Below are 19,789 nucleotides of genomic sequence, written 5' to 3'. Positions count from 1 at the left end.
GTTCTAAAGCCCTACTACGTCTTCCGTCTCGATGTCTTCCGTCTCGACGTCTTTGTTCTTCTAATCGGTATTCTCGTTGTTCGTCATTTTCATTAGCTACACGTTGTGACGCACGCTGCCGCAAATCTCGCAGACGTCGCTCTCGTATATACATATATACTTTTGAAAATATAGCCTTTTCAAAACGAATGAATCATTTATGCTAATCCTGTATATGTTTGTAAATATTAAATGGTAATTAATATAGAGTAAGCGCTATAGTAAAAATGAAATAAAATTCTAAAAATTGTATTTTTGAGTTCCTCTCATTCTGTTTGATGACTGCTAAAGAGCATTGCGTTTACCAATACATAGTTCACTGTATTGAACAGTTAATAAAGTTAGGTTAGCTACATTTAAAATGCTGTAATTTGTTGTAAATAGTAGGTTAGTTCATGTTAACGACATTAAAAATAACTTAAAGTGTTTTCGGGCACAAACATTAAAAAATTATTATTTTCTGAATTTTCTATTTTTTGCCATATGAGCACCTATTCTAAGAAATTAACGATTTATCATGTCTCACGAAATTATTTAAAAAATATATTTTTAAAACTCAGCTTTAAAGTTAAGTATGTTTCATTGTTAAAAGTTGTGTATGATATTTGTCCTTTTGTTATTATGTTTAAAAATAGGTCATTTTTTCATGAATTTTAATACAATTTTTTTTTGTAGTCTGTGAAAACTTGTTTGAATTATGAATACACTGTTTGAAAACAAACATACGGACAGTAAATTCTTTTCGCGATGGTAGCAATATTTCTAAAGACGAGAGAAAATCTGTGCCGAGAACGCCCATTATAAAACACGGAAATTTGAATTTCCGCGGGCGTTCTACAGGCCATGCCGCCAGGATCGCTGCAGTCAGGTGTTGTCAGCGTTCGCCATGTTATTGTTCTACTACAGTGTGTGGTTCCACCAAGCCACTCATCGTGGAAACAAAGCTTCGACGCAACGAGGCGGCCGCGCTCTCCCGGAAGTTGCGTTCCGGGAGTTGTGGAGGATTAGTGCGGGAGCACGGGAGACGACGTCGTGGCTCAGCCCTGGCGTCGGGACGCGCGGCGCAGGTGGCGGCTCGCTGACGTGTTTTACTGCCCCCGCGCTATCAGCTAATCCCCTCCCGCTGCGCTGGCTGTAAAACTCTCGCTCGCTGCGTTCCTCTTCCTCTCCCCTCCCTTCATCCCCAAAACCTTCCTCTCGTGCAGTGGTGCCCGTCCTTCCCAGTTGCCTCTATAAACATCCCCGCTGCTCTCCGCCGCTCTGCCTCTTATCGTTCGTACACCGCATACCTCCTTCTTGATCGGCGGCGTTGTCGGCTGCGTGCTGGAAGACTCCGTGCCCCGCGTTCTGCAGAGTCGCGGCCTTCCTGAAATTCATTTTTTTTTTCCTTCGCATCGTTTAGCTTAGAGGTGCTTATTTTTCGCGAAAATATATCTTTACTCATTAGACTGCAAAAAGGTAGGCCTGCGCTAGTTAGTGAATGTTTCCTTGTGATTGGCAGCCGTCTCTACGAGAAGTCATTGCCTTATTTGTAGAGACAGGAAAAATTCATGGATTCTTTCGTGAAATGCTAAAATTTAAAAAAAAAAATTATATCTTTGTGAGGCTTCTGCTATTGGTTCATTGTTAACCTGGAGGACTCTGGGCCAATTAAATATTCTCAATGAAGTATCGAATCACAAGTTACTCCGTTCAGACGCCCCACACGTCAGCAGCCAATGAAGAGGTGACATTTGTTCAAGTATGCAGAATATCGTGGAGTCCATCCTGGAGGTCATTATACCCGCGAATTTTTCCAGTCGCGACCTATTTGCTCGGGCCATCCAGAACTGGATGGCTGTGATTAGTATGCTGACAGTAGACATGTGCCTGAAATAAACCCAGCTAACCACGAAAAAAAATGCTACAAAGATTTAAAACAAACGGCTGGTCTGAAAATCTTTTCGCGAAAAACTACACGACCCTAAGATACGCCATGACCCCGATTCCTTCCCCGATCTCCCTGTATGGTTGTCTTCGTCTCTGCCGAGACGCCAGGCAAGAGAAGATAACTTCCAGAGTGTGACTTGAGACGGCGACCTCAGATCTGTAATGGGATAGCCGAGTTCCACCTGTGCGGGCGATCGTGGGAGGTGTTGGTGGTGGGTGGGGGCCTTTCTTTTCTTCAGACGTCGCGCGATGCATGTGTAATCGACGCCTCTGCGTCGCCCGTGACGGCGAATTGAATAGTTTTGTAAAGGAGTGAAGGGGGGGGGGGGGGGGGTAGCGAGGTACAGCCGGCAGATAGATCGCCCGGCACTTCTGCTGGCGTGTCCACGTTTCTCTCCGGCGCCCAGGTGAGGCCTACAGCCTAGTGTCATTCTTACGGTCCCGGTGGCGCTTACATTTTTTTTTATAAATTGAACAGATAATATTTATGTAAAATTACAGATAATTGTAAGTTTGTACATTCGCATGGAAACAACTGTATCACTACAAAATAGTGTTAGCAGTAATACTGGGTTCAGATTCCTACCCAAGAATTTATGCGTTGTGTTGTCCTAGTACCTCCAGTAGTTTAAGTTATTTGTAAACCGTTTCTTAAATAACTTTCCAGTATTAACTACGCACATTAATAAGCTTAATAAACCAAAATAAAGTCACGTTATTGATTATTATATTACCTTTTCCAAGGTTTAAAAAATTTGCTTAAATATATAACTATGCGCCAATTTTCGCAAGAAATACTCCGTACTATCTCGAAAAACGTATATGTGCAAAAATAACCATATTGATACACACATATTGACTTCGGTTTTTGTGCACGCACGCACACACACAGAGAGAGGGGGGAGGGGGAGAGATAGAGATAGACGGTAACACTCAACGACTCAGTTGCCAAGGGTTTTTCGGGGATAGAATCGGCCATGACCTTTATTTAAGAACCATCCCAGGTGTGATCTCGGGTCACCGCGGGAATCCGAAGTCAATATGTACGGACTGGAGTTCGAAACCAGGACCTCAGTAATGCTAATTTTTAATAATATTTTAGAAAGGATTTAAACGGTGATTTAATACATATTCTTTCTTGTTCATAGTGAAGTTCTGATTCATGCGTGATTATAGTGACGTATGACCTAAATATTCGAATTTCTGTATTGGTACATTAATACATAACTTTTTTTTTAAAGACTAACAGTATCCTGACATTCCTTTCACTTAAAGCATAGTTTATTTAATAGTACGTTAATACTTTTTTGATCTCAGGTTCTTTCCCTAGATGAAGCTAATATTAAACTTAAGATTTTACAACTAATTATCAAAAACATACCAGAGTGTGTTATAAGTAACGAATAATGTAACTATTCCGACAAGGGATAGGCGTTTTAAAGAACATTTCCAAGAAAGGAATACGCCTATCTTGAAACGTGTTAGCTACTTAAATTGTTATTATTATTTTAAATAATATAATTATTATTGAAAATATTTCAAATAATTAAAATGGCACTGTTTGTGGTTTGTGTTTTGTACTGTATTATTGGGAGTGTGAGGAATGGTCTTGGGATTTGAGCAGTTTTAAGACAAAGCCGGCCATTGCATTGATTTTATCTTCCAGTTTCTGCCTGAGGTACAAATAATTATAATCCTGTTACTTACCCCCTTATTTTAGGTTTTTATTGATTGGTTCGTTAGTTAACTTTATTCATATACACTTACACTTTTTGAAGTTTGACCGTTGTACTAAGTTTCACATTATTCGTGACGAATTTAAACTATACGTTGGGTTTATAAACTGCGCAAGTAAGGCAACGTCGCAACAACGCAAACACGTGACCAGTGTATGAAAATCACGGCTGTTCATAAAGTACGCAAGTCGCAACTAAAAATTCTGAAACAGCAGAAAACAATTTTATACTTCCTAATTCAATATTATCATGTATCATGTACGATTTAAAGGTTATTTACTTTCACTTCGTGAAAGTTTAACAAGTGAAAACACGTGTAGATATAATAAATATAAAATTGTGAGCTTCTATGTTTTCGGAACATCTCTCTTCCAATATGGCCGTCGGAAACGCAAGCGAAAACGCATGACAATTTTAAGTTCAACAATACTTGCGTTGTGTTATTGCGGCTTGTGTAGTTTATAAACCGCTACTCAAAAATGTTGGTTGCTGAACATTTTGCGCCTCACGTTCTTGAGCATTTTATAAACTAGGCCTAAAAACCATGTCCAAAATTCCTCGCACCGAGAGCCGGTGTGAATTCAATTGCGCTTCAACACTTCCGTGTGTTCGATATGTTGCACAGAATGTATATTAAACAATATTTTAGACTTTTTTTTAATTTAAAACAATCTGTTGGACATTTACCAATGGTATTTTACACTGTGTGTCATAGAGAAATATGAAAAACGACAAACAAAAAAATGAATACACAAATATATTTATATTTTGTTTGTCCGTTCTTCGGGTTTTCTCTATAACACACAGTGTAAACTAGCAAAGAAATGTGTTAACATAATTTTCAATAAATTAGTAAATTCATTCAAAGAATGTACCACTTTTTTTTTGTAGGTTGACAAGAAAAAAATATTTTTGGCAATTAGTATAATTTAGTTAGGTGTTTTGACTGTGTCAGGCCGATGGAATGGCTGGTCGGCCGCGCCGGGACCGAGCACAGAGCGCACTTGTGTAGTCGGCGTCTGGAGTGATGGGTCTTGTCGCCGCGCGTCTCAGCTCGTCGCTCGCGCCGGCGCGAACAGCTGAGAGCTGATTTATGGGCGCCGCGTTTCGAGAGTACGTGGCTTTCATTTTTTTTTTCTCCCTTCCTCCTCCTCTTCATCCATCCTCCACCACCTCTCGGTGAGGGCAGCCCGTGTTCGGTGCGACAACCCAACTCTTTTCGGGTAGACGCTGCGTTCGAGCTGCTCTCAGACCGTTGCAGCGAGGGCTACTGCGTTACTGTCGGAACCTCGCGGTTTCATTCGTTTATAACCGTTTCGTTTTGTTTACCAAGTATAATTTTTAAAATGTAAACATCTTAGCTCTCGGTAGGAGTAATTTCATGAATGGAACGGAAATGTGTAACCACGGTGCTGCCATCTGTGGCGGATGGCGCGAAAAAATGTTCATATAGAAAAAAAGTGAGACGTTAAATTGTAACTAACGAATTTTAACAAGACGGACTGTTTTTTAACAAAATTCCTTGTCGGTAATCATATCCAAAATCTGATTATTGTATTTTTTTTAAAATTATTTTTTAACTCATTGTAGCTTCCATATGTTATGTTACAATGGTAAACAAACTTTGATAAAAGATATAATGTGTTGGTGTTAAATGAGTTATCAAGCCTGTAGTGTAACTTTGTTCATACAGTGTGGAGATGGAAAACCTTCTAACACTAAAATTTTCTTTTTTCTTTTGTTCCAGATGGTGCAAGCGATTCAAGTACTTCGGTTTCACCTGTTAGAGCTGGAAAAGGTGAGATATTGTATTATATTTCAACTATTTAACAGTTTAAGATATAGCCTGTAGAAATCAAAGTGTAGGCTAAAACAAGTTCCTGCTATTTGAACTGTAATCTTGTTTGTGAATTTACCTCAAATAATTATCATCTTGTAAATCAATCTGTAAAAAAAAAAAATAACTGAGCCAGCCATTTAATGTGGTGGGGCTACGGCGGCTGTGATGGCTGAAGCTTACGCCCTTGTGACGTGGGTGTAGGGTTATCAGCGAGACATCCGATGAACAAGTCGAATGTTTAAATTTATTTGACAAATAACTGTTTTTGAATCGAATTGTTTCACTTGGTTTTGACAATACCTTCTTTATACTGACACGCTTTTTTTGTTGTTGTAAAACCGACGTATGTCTGCAGGAACGTGATTTTAGGTACGTCATATACAAAATTAACTTATTATTAAAAAGCCTATCATTCATTTAATTAAATGTAACTATAGTTATTAATGTTTTATTTCTCAAAACACTGTTAGGAAATATTTGCATTCTTTCAAATAGTATTAGGAAAAAACCTGTCCATATTAGTAGATACACATTTTCACTGACTAGGAAATAAATCGCCTGCTTTACTGAGATTCGCTGAAAACCTGCAGATAATAAGCAAGTATTAGATAGGAATTAGTATCTAGCTGATTCTGCGCTGTTAGTGTTCACTGTTTTGTAAACATGTTTGTATTAATAAAATTGTTAAAAGTGTGATGAAAAGTGCCAATCACCGTTATCATTAGCTTTTATTTAAATACCGACGCATTAATTGCTGCTTTACTTAGGCATTTTTCGGAATACTTAAACAAAATGTGATTTGTAAGGGAGTCTTGTGAGGTGAGACCGTTTCTTATGGGACTACGGCTTGATGGCTTGTTGGCGTGTTTGTTTGCCAATCGTGAGGAATCTAATATGTTCGGACGTGTCCGCCGCTCGTTGCTTATTATCAGCAAGAAATTTGGAAAACAATTTCAAAAATAATCAAAAAAATTATCTTATTAAAATTAATATGGTTTCGATTTATTTCTGTCCTTTGTTCGATTCCTGTTCGATGCAAAAAGTTAATATCAGGTAAAAAAAATTCTTAAATAAAATATGACATAAAATAAAAAAAAAACCGGTTAAATTCTTCATATATCAGCCGTCATAAAGCTACCGATGCCATCTTGGAAATTCGTAATTTTTAATCTACAAATTCGGGAAAAATTCCTAAATTCATTAAAAAAATCACTTGCCAAAAAAGTTATTTATTCGATCGATTGGTTTAATCCTTGCCCGATGCAAAATAATATAAATTCAGGTCAAAAATATATTTATTTAAATTTAATATTGAAATGACCTGTTCAAAAGGAAAAAGCAACAAAATTATAAAATAAAATTATTACATAAATTCTACAAGTACCAATAAGGAAATTACTAACGTTTCACGATTTCTACAGTTTTCTTAGAAGTCTAAGCTAGATATTTACATGGCTTGACATGTGTTTTCAGGGCAGTTCTACATGCAGGTCGATTAACGAGGTACGTCTGATAGGTTGTACAGGCACATCTAGCAGGTTGGCAAGGTACTCCCAGTCGGTGGCCAGTCTCGTCTATTCAATGGCCAAGAACATACGTTCAGTAGGTGGCAAGGCACATCCAGATGGTAGCTAGGCATGTCTATTCAGTTGCCAGACACATAATCGGCGGCCTGGTACATTCAGTTTGTGAACGACATGTCCATTTAACAGCTAGACATGTCCAATCAGCGACCTGGCACGAAAGGTTGTTGGCTAGACACGTATATTCAGGGGCCAGGAACGCACGTTCAGTGGAGTATCAAGCCATCAAGCCATCAGTCCGTAGTCCCATAAGAAATACTTTGTCCCAGAATTATTTGTTTCCATCTACTAGAATCATCTTTCATATTGCGCTCCAGTCACGCTGTGGCGTTGTTGCATGGGATCCGCACTAGCCTCCGGGAAGCCCAAACCATCATAACCATACTGTATAACCGTACTTTATCGATTTTTCTAAATGTTTTCTAGAGAGCTATAGTTACAGCCATGTCGACGTGGTAGGTAGTTCGTGCGTTGAAACGATGCTGTGTGAGCCACGCACCGTCTCACATATCGAGCCTCGAATCGCGCGGAAGGCTCGGCCGATGTCCGTCCTCCGTGGCGGCCCCGATGGCGTCTTTGCAGGGACCTGTTGCGAGCCAATACGCAGGCTGTACGTGCCGCCGCCGACCGGTGTAGCGATCTCGGCGAGCACGGCAGGCTGCGGCGTGTACTATCGATTATACACGTGACCGCAGAGGCTGTCCACTTGTGCCCCCGCCGGCCGGTCACCCCCTCCTCGCTCCCTTCGACACCGGTGGGCACGTCAACACGCCCGGCGCCGCAAATATCCTTCCTTCCCCCTTTATTGACGCCGCGCGCCCGTGCAGCGTCCGCGAGGAGACCTCGTCCCGTCCACGCTGCGGTGTTGCCGGGGCTGTAGCTCGCCCACGTCATGAGAGCGTCGCGTGTGTACATATTTCTGAACTATAGTTTAGCTCTGTACCATTAAAGGCAGGTTTTGTGACAGTCTAGTTTATCAGAGAGACACCTTATGATATATATGTATGTGTGTGTGTATGTATATATACTTAAAATCAGATACGAGTCGGTATATGACTAATACACCACAGACAAAATTGGGTCAAGTTTAAAATAGACTATCAGCCATCAGCAAACCTATTCATTTTGTTTATTTGCGTAGTTATTCGACTTCCATCAGTCAACACTGTTGGGAAGTGTCGTCTGCTCTCCAAGTAGTACCAGGAAAATGTTTACCATCACAAATTATCCGAATAAATAAAAGTACACCGTGCCTCACAAAACAATGCACGGTATGCCGTCGGCAGGCTTCAGATCGCTCGCTTCCCACCAAGGCTCTCACCCGTATTTCTCGCAAGAGTTTTGTGCCACATACATATTTTATAACAAGCTCACAAGGAGCATTCCTTATTCATTTGTCAAACATTATTCTTTACGATAAAAAAAATTAAAAAAATGATATGTTTGTATTTACGTATTTAATTAATAAAAAGGATGATAATTTATTATGTAATCATATTGTGCGTGGTATCATGCAAATGTAATTAGAGTATTATTTTATTCTGGAGTTGTATTAAATTATTAGTATTATTAATAAAAGTGTAATCACTACAAAGTGACAATATTCATAGCTATTTTCACTCTTTTAAAATACATTTTAATAAAGAAATACGGAAACATAACTTCTCATCCTCTCTCAGTGTATTCTTAACTTAAATGCTTTTCGTAAACAGACACTGCTTTGAAGATATCTTGACCAATTTTAAATCGCGTGTTTTGTTTTGAAGCTCGTTAAGACGTTTAATTACATATCTTGGATTTTTTGCCACCTTGTCAGGGTGCAAACCCGGGAACGTTTGCGTTGGATTTTATGCAGTTAAGGGCATTTTTTTCTTCACGAGGATGTTTCCAAAAGTGCTGAGACGAGCCCCAGCGGACTGTAAGGCGACAAAGGCACCACGCACACCCGGCCCGTGACCTCTACGCTCAGGGCTGTCCTATCGTCGCGACGCCCCTCGGTGGGGATCTTACAACGGCGACCCTATCGTAGTTTTACGGCGTTGTAATAAAGATAAAGACGTACGGCATCTTTCCGAGCTACTACAAAAGATTCTGTACCGGCATTTCCGTGTCGACAGGTAAAGGTAAACGTAACGTTCAAAGATTAAAGTGGGCTCCCAAGCGCTAGGGCAACGACTTAGCCGCACAAAATATGGTGCGTTCCTACTAATGGAAACATTGACAAACGGTTTCCAACTGTCACTTCTAACAAATTAAATTTGGATTAAATTCAGTTTTAAAATATACTGTTTACAGCTGCCTCAATTGAAAACAATATTTGAATTAATGTTGCCATATTTCAATGCAATTTTTTTTTTCACTGAAAGACGACACTTAACAAGATTTTAAATCTGTTCAGATTACTCGGATGCGAGTATAGCCATTCCGGGGACTGAACTCTTGACCCTTGCTTCGTCACCGAGAAACCTGCTGTGTGCTTGTATGTAATCACGTGACTGTCCATTTAGCCTTGAACGTTTAGCGATTCACAGATGAGAGACCAAGAAAGGATAATGTATTCGGCACCATCCAAATCACTGTGGTTCCGCTTTCGTTGGTGGCGACTCGTTTACTTTTAGGGCGAGAGTACAGTTTCTTGTCGCAGTTAGGTCCGTGTAAAACTAATTGCCACGGAACCCTCTCTTATTAGGAGACCCTTATGTCTCGAGTGTTGCCGGCAGTGTCCCTCATGACCTTGCTCTGGCGAGGATAACATACAATTTTACATACATCAAGAGCATTGTCACCTTCGTGATTGGCGATCGCCAACTCTTGCGCGATAATAACGTTTCAAATGTATTTGTTACGACAGAGTTTAAAGACGAATTTTCGTTGCGCGAGCGTAGAGAAGGTTTGGGTGCTTATAAAACAAGTGTGTTTGAAAACACACGCACACATATACCTATATACACTACTTTATTCACCATTTAAAAAATATAAGATATTACAATCCTAGTAGTATGCTATTATTTTTTTTCCTTTCATAAAACAGGAGACTTATATCCAAATACACTTTGCTTTATTTGCAAAAATTCTGAAATATTGCAACGACTAAATTCGCGGGCTCCCGCTCGTTGATTCTGTGGTTATATATGTATATATATTTTTCGTGTTTTACGCTTAAAAATTTATTTGCACTGGAAAAGGAGAGGGTATTCTAATCAAGGGCGGAAACCTAAATGTCTGCACGTCCCTTTACGATATACTGTAGACAGATGACACACAATGGTTTAGAACTGTAAAACAGTTTAACTGCATAAATATAACCTCTTCTGCGTGATCAAACAAATGTGTCCGTTGTATTTCATACTACAGGATCACTTGATGTGTGATTGCACCACGTTGTATATCTACCATTCTCTGATATTTAAATAGCAAATCTTTAAATAAGTAATGTTTGACAGTAAATCATTGGAAATCATTTCTTTTTTTACTGAGGTCATCAACTGCCCATTTATCGTTTCAAGTAGGGGCTCAAATTTGTAGGATTTATAAAGGGAGGAGATGGTGAATGCGTGTGCATTTTATACTGTCCTTTTAAAAATATTTATTTTTTATATACGTTATTTCTAGTAGGTAAAAATAACAAGCATGTGATTTTGCCATTATCAGTGACTTTAAAGATTGAAGCAAAACTTATATCCATGTAAAAACTATTAATGTGAATTGAATTTGAACCATTTTTTGACAAAGATACAATTTGCGTGTATTGTGCGAAAAATTATCTTCTAACACAAAATATACACGAAAAAATTGAATAACACCCCACTCATATATCATTATTTGTCCAAAGTGTTTTAAGTCCAGAGAGAGGGCCCAGGCTCTCCTGGCTTCCGCTCCTAGTTATGAGGACGTAATATCATTAATTAACGGGTATGTAGGTGTAATTTACGCGAATTCCGCCAACACGCAGTTTATGCAACACCGGTTAGTACCTTGTTTATCGTAATCTCAGTGAATCGCGTTTTCCTTTATATTCACGTAACTTATTCAGCGTCACCGTACAGTGCGGGGCCTACTGCAGTCGTAACGATATGCGCGAGGTCATGAAGGTGAAATTCCCTAACAATGGGCTGTTCCGCACATTTGCTGTGTGCGTCTTTTTTTTTTTAATTCTATTTCACCAAGCCCCGGAGCTTCGTAAACAATGCTGCTCGACGGATGACAAGAAAAACATCTCGCTGACGGCGAAATTGCTCTCCGCTGACGCTCCGACAATGGCGCGCCGAACGGGAAGTGAGCGCTGGTGGTTGGCGTTGCGTCGCTCGGTCACGCCGCGCCGTGGGCGGACAACCGCTGCGCGCGCCGACGAGGACCGGCCGGACCCGTGTTCCAGCACCGGGCGAGACAACCTGCTGTCGTCTTACCACAGGGGGCAGGCGGGGGCTCGTGCCCCGGGCGCTAAACTGCCGGAGGAATTTCAACTACTGCATATAGCAGTCTTCGGAGGGCAGATGAAACTGAATTAGTTTCATTGAAAGAAACATACTCATAATACATCGTCAAATAATTTAAAAAAAAAAAAAAAAAAATGGTATTTTTCGCGTACTACCCAACATGCGATGTATTAAAAAAATGAAACGACTGTCAAAAATTCTATTTATTTACCGTATAAGTTGAATTAAAGATATTGGGAATAGTGCAATTAATACCTATGTGGTGGCGATTTGAGGGTTTGTCGGGTAAAGAAAATTTTGGTTTTGGTTGGTTTGAAAAAAAAAACGGGGTCGCCAAGATGAGTTGTTTCTCCTGGTAAAAATCTTTCTAGTTACGCCCTCGGCTTCCAATAGTTTGCCAAAATCGCCCTAGGCAAAAATGCCGGGATGGCTCAGTATCACAGGCCATGGTCGATTTCTTCCTTCTTCAATATCCCAGATATTCATTATTTCGTGTTGCCGAGACGTGAACACCCAATAAAATAATTAAAACGATGTTATTAGTGTTTGTTTATTCCTTAACTTAGGCTACCTATAAATGATAATGAAAAGGTGGTAAAAGAAATAAGGGGAGAACTAATAACACAAACCTAATTATGTTTAACTCACGCGGTTCCGTGGATTTAATTTAATTATATTTCATTTTCAAATCCTGCATTATTTTTTTTTGTCAATCGAAGGAGTGAAATGTAGCATCATTGCAGGATGAATCAGGGGCGAAAATCGAATATCTGTATGTATCTGAAATATCTGTTTGACATTTTCGTTTCCCAGTTACGATTTTGCTAGCTTAAGTAGGCCTTCACAGTGAAAGGCTTTTAAATTCCAGAGAGAAAAAAAGTACGGGGCTGCTTTGCCTCCGGGATTTACGCCCATGGCCATTAGCAGATGTGAATTTAAGAAAAATAATAATTCAATGTGGTCTACATGCGTTTGTGCTTAATACAGGTGTTATAATAAATATACAAATTACCATAAAAAAATTGGTAATGTATTAAAATTTGATTCTTAGTTAACATGAGCACTACAGTAGGCAGTAGGTATTATTCTTCCAGTCGGGCTGGTGTTTCTCGGAAGACGACCGGCGAGGTGGCGTGCCGGATGATTACCCTCGCCGGGTCGATAAGGCGGACTCTCGCCCGTCGACTCGGCGACGTCGGCACACATCCGCCTCGCCTTCGGAAGGTAATGCATCCCGAAGATCGCTCTCCCCGATCCAGGCGCACACCGACGTGACTCGGCCGGAGGGGTCGGAGGAGGTAGACGGCATTTGTTCGCCGTGTTCCCAGACGCTCCCGTCTTTTGTTTCTCCCGCTGTTTGTTTGTCCCCCCCCCCCCCCTCCACCCTGCCCACCATTGGGCCGAGGACGCCTCGGCGAGGGAGGACCATTATCGACGACGGTAATGGGGCGTGGTTGGGTGAATCTGACAAGGGGTGGGGGTGGGGGGGGGAGAGAACGAACGCAAGCCCCAAAGTGCCTCTCCGTGCTACACCGGATTAAACGCGGCACGTAGAGCGTGCGTCCTCGACGACGTATTCGAGTTTTGGTACGACGTACTACCGTGGATTAATTATGATAAGCATAGATGTTTGTTTTCTGCTTACGAAGTAATCATAATGTTACTATTTGCTAACATTACGGTCAAAATTGGCCGATGTAATGATAAGCGCCTTGGTTTACAATTGTAACTATTATCACGAAATTTCGTTAAATGTACCGAAGATAAAGAATCAACTTTGACGCAGTTGCATAAGTATTTTAACAAGACATTTAAACACAAGAGACATATACATGAATAGTGATAATAAAGTTCATTAATTCAAACCGGGGTTCCCATGTTCTGGCTAACAGGGTCTGGCTCAGTGAATCGAAAAGGTATCTTCAAAATCTGGAAAACAAGGAAATTTTCAATACAAAATACGAAGCAGTAACGGTTATATTTGATACTATTCAGTAGCTTAATATCTTAGAAATATACTGTATTTTAATTATAAATTCATGTGCTCTTAAAAACCGTATTCTATTTGTACTAAGAATGATGTACAAGTAATTAACTAGCAAAAATTAAAACAAGTAACTGTGTATTGATTTGAAGCGGGGAAAAAATATAGTCTTTAGCTTGATCATAATCGATCATTTATCATTTCAAATATTTATGAATCAAATATCTTCGTTTACTTTTTCAGTTTTTTAGTGCTGGTTACGTAATGTTGATCGAAATGATGACAAACTGTATATTACGCAGGAAAATGTTTTGAGTAAATTTTGCATGATATGTATTTTTTTCAAAATGTAATTTCAATAGCAATTATATATTTGATGGCCCTGAAGGGTGATTAGGCCTCGCCTTGTAATTTCCAATATTCTTATACCGCTTGCAATAAAGCTTCCGTGCTAAATATTTTGGGTTTACATGTCAAAGGAATTAGATTTGGCTGTTTGTTGAAGTCAGCACTGTAAACTGGTGTGATTATCATGATTATTGTAGTCGCCCGCGATAAGTTATTTGCTCTCAGCACTTACAGACTAGATCCCGTTAGTAAATATTTGATTGCAACAAGGTATAGAAGGTCTGGGAGATATGATTTATTATGCCTACACATGCCGAGTTGAGGGAAAATAGTTCGAAATTAAAATTATAGCAAAAAATACAGAAAAATCCAAGATGGGTAGGCAAAATCCCCATTAGGGTTATATTAACTTTTAACAATAATCTTGTGTCTGTTGTACCATTTGTAATAAAGCGCTCGTAGCATTGTTTACATAAATTTCATTTGAAATTACTGCTGTCATGTTGTGAGCCAATATTGTAACCGTCAGCAGAAAAAAAATAAATTAATCGGTCCATGTTCGTCAATCGTGTACGCCAACATCTCCAGAAAAGAGTTGTCAGTAAGCGACAGACGGTTCACGCCAGCGCTGCTAAAGGCCGTGCAAACAGGCGAGCAATGAGGATGTCGACAGCTCTCAACTGGACAGTAAACAGAAGGGAGAGTACTCCCCCCCTCCTCCCTTATTTCCTCCTACTCACCGAGATCCCCTCCAGCAATACAGCCAGGATATCACGCTTGTGCTGGTGACATCTCTCCTCCCATACTACCCCAACCCCTCACCAGTAAACCTAATCAACGAATCATGGTCTACAGCGAACAGTTCATTACAGTCACTCGACTGTTTGTTTTGGCTTGAGTCTTGACGACAGCGAAGTCATTAGAAACGCGGGGACACAGCTGCAACCCGATTCTGGGGAGGAGGAAGGGGAGGGAATAAGATCTGAGCGCGGAAACCGTGGGATTGGCTGACCGATGTCCGATGTCGGGTCCACCAATGTGCTTCTTCTCCGCCCAGCGAGTGTGTGCAGCCGATAATTTTGATCCGGAAGGTGATTCGATGGGTAGGGAGGAGGAGGGGGGGGGGGGGGTTAGGTGAACCATTTCAGTTTTCCGAAAATTCCTGTAGTATACTATAAATTTATTTTGTGAGGGGAACAGAAATTTTCATGTAAATCTGTACGTTTATATGATAACAACTGTATCACTAGAAAATAGTGTTCGTAGCAATACAGGCTTCAGATTCTTAACCGGGCATTAATGCTCTGTGTTGTCCCAGTACCTCCAATAGTTAGATATTTGTAAACCGTTCCCTGAATAGATTTCCAGTATTAACTGCGCATATTAATAAGCACGATCAAAGCATTAAAGTCCAATTGTTGAAAGTTCTATTATCATTACAATGGCTTGGGGGAAAAAAATTATATGAAGTTAAACAAGCTACAAGCCTCGTATTAGAAAATTTCACTTAGCTATTTTCATATTTTGATGTTTAGAATATTTATCTTGGCAAGAAAACCTTCAATTTCAGCCTTCAGTTGCTATGTTAGATTATTTTGTTATACATATTTCTAAATATTTGTGAAATCATTTTTTTTTTAAATTTAACGAACTAATTTGTATGTATTGCCCAGCTGCTGAAACCCAGAAAATGAAATTCTAGAAGGTGGCAATGAAGCTATCAGACAAATAAAAACTTTTTTTCTAATACAAATATGAAATAGAGTGTAGGATAGTATTAAACGACTCAATTTTGCAAGAACACATAATATGCAATGCTTGAGACTTCCTAAAAATTGCTCTTAAATGAATGTTTGACATGAAAATACAACCGCACGAATTTGAGTCGAAGCCGATCCTCAATAAATTATATCATTACAGCAAAAACTGGAATTTTTTTTGACGAATTGTGACTAAAATGAGAGATTAATAGGCATTAAGCTCATAACATGGATTGAAGTAAATTCATGACAGACTAGTGTCGTTTTGGAAACGCCCCTCCTTTTATCCCATTCGGAAACAAGAAGTAAATGCGGGTTCGTTACACGTGGACAGCCTAGCATTTACGCGGCGGTTAACAAAGGGAGCCGGCAGCGTTTCGTGTCGCGAGCGCGGCGGTTTGCGAGAGTCTGTATTTTACTGGTCGCCACCGCGCCGCCGTTTTCCCACGCACGCGCGCGTGGGCTGGCGGGCGGGCCTGCAAGGAAACGGGCGATTCGGGAAAGCACCCGGTGTCGCGCCGAGTTGTCACAGCAGATACACGACCACAACGCGTTGCCGCCGCGGCTGTTTGATTGACACATCCTGTGTCGTGTCCTGCTGCGGGCGGGGAGCCCCGCCGGTCGATCGGCAGCTGTGACGACGTGTCGCCGGCGGAACGCTAATAACATTTCTGTCGTGACGTACGAGGCGAGCGACCAGGGACACGCCAACCCACAACCACCCCCACCCCCCAACCCACCCCCATTCACCAAAAACCCCTTCCGCAACCTTGAACATTTCAACTGCCGCTGCGATACGACCTGGCACAGCATGTGCCGGCGAAGAAAAGTTTTTATTGCAGAACAAACAATCTTTAAGGGCCCCGCCTAACCAGGGGTGTATCTGAGTTCGCGAGGCGGGATGATAGGTCCGACGCTCGTTGGTGCGCCATCTGGCCGGACGCAACGTACGGTGCGCAAAGCTTCGGGAAAGAACGACGCGATTTGAAAACTACTCAGTATATCCGAAAAGTACTTTTGATTTCGGATTAAGTTTTTAAACCGTATTTTCAGAAGAATTAAAATGGCTGAAAGGCGTTGTTTCAATAGTAATTTTTAGAAGAAAAACAACCGGTGCAAATTCTTGAAAGCACTTAAGGGACTTGCATTACACCTGTATCTTCATTTCTCTGCCACATAGTGTTACGGACACCGCTCAAATTTCACAGTTGTCCTATGGACGACGAGAAGACTGCGCGCAAGTTCAGAGCCTTGCTCTTAGAGGCGATACCGCACGAGAAATAACAGCAAGCGTCGCGCTTATCATCCCACCTTACAAACCACACATACACCCCGACTAGAATTGTCGCTCAACCTTCTCGTCGTGCTCAGTGCCACTGTGAGAGTTTAGTGGTAACCGTAACAGTATACAGCGGAGATATGAAAATAAAGGTGTTATAAAGCAAGTCCATTTCAAGAATCTCTAACGCCTAAGAATAATCCGAAAACACGCGTTTTAGAAATTTTCACTCTTACAAAATCTATATAGAGACATAAAACTGTTAATTTACCCTCAGCGTATTTTTAAATGCTTTTCGTAAAAAGACACGACTTGGATATTTTGAAACAGTTTTTAAGTTGTGCATACCGTATATATTTCCAGATAGACGGGACCCATACACTTACGAGTGTGTTTCGTGAAGGAAACTTGCCAGTGCAAAGCAACGCGTCGGCTGCCATGTCGCAAGCATTTATGAGCCCCGACTTTCTGACTACATTTATAGATGAGCTTTTTATATTACCTGTTATGTGGCAGAACTTTCTAGTCGTACAGAGCGAGATAATTTACATTGCAGTTTGCTCGAGAAAAATTTCGTGATGCCGATTTGGAATCCGTTTTGAAAATAAATTAGCCGCATGCGTGCTGTGGAAAACGCTTTGCATTCGGTAAAGCAATAGATGTGTGTGTATCTGGAATTTACGTAGCAACCATTTGTAGCTCACACTTTCTTACAGTTTTTTTTCTCTCCTCGCGAACACGCCAAATTCGTCTAGGCTCTAGGACGACTGCTGCAGCTGTTTTCGAACCCTGAAATTTGCGTGCAAAGTACGAAGTAGGTAGGCTACGTCCCGATTGTCTGCGGTCAGAAATACCAGAGTTGGGCTCGCGAGTCAAACTCAAACGTGCGCACGCCTCTTAAGACGCTCTGATTCTCGAAGTCTTGGAAGTACATGGACTTCAATCATAAACTGGAACTATAACGATTTTGGATTTCTATTCAGAAACTGTTCCCTTATAGTTGACCTCATTGCAATTGCAGTGTTGTCTAAACGCGAAACTAGCACTCACCATGTTCAGATGTTTTATGGAGCTAGGACTTAAGCTAGTAGTAAAAAGTAGCTGGCACGTGTGTGTGTGAATATGTACTGATGCCTATTATTTTTTTTTCCTTTCGGTGTAATTAATTCTGGGTTTTATGTGGTGAAAATAAACAGTGGACGCAGTTTACAAAGACATACATATTACTTCGAGAGAAATTATTAACGTACACTAAATTTCTTGTTTGGTCGAAAAGGGCATTTGCATTAAAAAAGAAAACTCCGTTGTAGGATAAGTGGAAGCGTGTTCTGAGAAACTTCTTGCGAACAAATAGTGATGGATACGTTTGGTATTTGCCACCAAAGCGAAACTTCCCTAATTTATTTAATATTTAACGTTTGCATACATCTTGAGGTAATGCACTGACACGTTTTGAATATTTATCAGCTGCCATGAGCCTAACTAGATTAAACGATCCTTCGTTTTCTCGCAGTAAAAATTACTACCGTTTAATTGCCCAAGAAAGGAAATTATTTTTTTTTTAAATTTTTTTTTTAAAAGCCTCCTTTCCTTTTGGGTTCCAGGAAAATTCCGTGCGTGATCGCATGTCTGGCATTCTTTCCTCACCCCTCATTTATTTAAAATAAAAAAAAACATAATTGAGGTTTTTATCGCCATTTTATTATAATCAGCCGGCGCATTAATTTCCGAACTACGGACAGGGGTTCGGACGTCCGGTGGGTCATTTGCCCGGGAATCAGCATAGAAGCGGCAGAGACTCTACTCGAGACGACGCGGTTAATCATGCTTAATGAAACACATTTCAGTGGCGCGAGGAAGGTGGGATGTGGGGGGAGAGGGGTAGCGGCGGGTCCTTCGTCAGGGCCGAGCAACACTTGTGTGTGTGCTGTTGGAGGTGGCGGTGGTGAGGGGGTTTATCCATCCTCGTCGATGCAAGACCCGGACTTGTCGCTCGCGGCCTATGGTCGACCGGTCGCCACCACAGCCCGATCGCTTCCCTACCTATCCCGACCGAAACTCTCTAAACGACCGCCGCCCGCTTGAACCAAGCACTCCCCGCCATTTTGTATTCATAACGGCCCGCGCATGTTGAAGAAGGTATTCCCAGTCGAGTGCGGCCGCGGGGCCCCCAGCCGGCTACGCCTCTCGCCTCGCTGATACGCGCAATCTATTCCTCCGTCTCTTTTTTCACTATCCCTTCCTCTCCGCTGTTACACCTGCCGTGTCCCTCATGAACGACCCTTTTTTTATTATTATTTCCGACTCTGCATTTCATATATTCCGTCTCACGTAAGTTTCCGAAACACTCTTTTTTCTTGCTACAATTTACGTTTTAGGTTAAAGTTACCCTTTTTATTTTCCCATGTGTTCTTAGTTATCAGATTTCGTTTACTGAATCTGACTTTATTTTTAAATTTTAATTTAATATTAAAAAAAAATTAGTTCAGTTGTGATTTTGCAATATTTCTTCACACATTGGAAATATAACATTACAAATTTCTATTAAAAAGTATTAAACATAAAATTTTTGAATAAAAAAAATTAACTGTAGGTTTACGGTTTGCAGACATTGTTTCCATTTTTTGTGTGGATTAGGCCTATTAGTAAAATGGCAGAGTGAAAAATAATGTACGTGCTCCCGTCACCACCCATCACTCTTTGTAAACTTTATGAAAAAATAATTCCTTCAGTAAATTTTTCATTATTTATCAAAAGTATATTTACGACTACTTCAAGGTGATAGAAAAACTTCTTCCATTCTGAGGTAATGTGTCTTTGTTTACTAACAACACTTAGATGGTGTAATTTTAACC

The 19,789-nt window shown here is 40.6% G+C and overlaps 1 protein-coding gene across 9 annotated transcripts in view; it reads left to right on the top strand.

Annotated features, from left to right (window-relative positions):
• Positions 1-19,789, top strand: part of LOC134530695 (homeobox protein homothorax) — a 689,928-nt gene that overhangs the window by 114,808 nt on the left and 555,331 nt on the right. For all 9 annotated transcript variants that reach the window (XM_063365782.1, XM_063365781.1, XM_063365777.1 and 6 more), the window contains exon 5: positions 5,452-5,502. In XM_063365782.1, the coding sequence (XP_063221852.1) occupies positions 5,452-5,502 (51 nt within the window). The remainder of the gene's footprint in view (positions 1-5,451; positions 5,503-19,789) is intronic.

Source organism: Bacillus rossius, chromosome 3 (assembly GCF_032445375.1).
Source record: "Bacillus rossius redtenbacheri isolate Brsri chromosome 3, Brsri_v3, whole genome shotgun sequence".
NCBI classification, from domain to species: Eukaryota; Metazoa; Arthropoda; class Insecta; order Phasmatodea; family Bacillidae; genus Bacillus; species Bacillus rossius.
The sequence above is the reverse complement of the archived record's forward strand: the minus strand, read 5'-3'. Positions and strand labels throughout refer to the sequence as shown.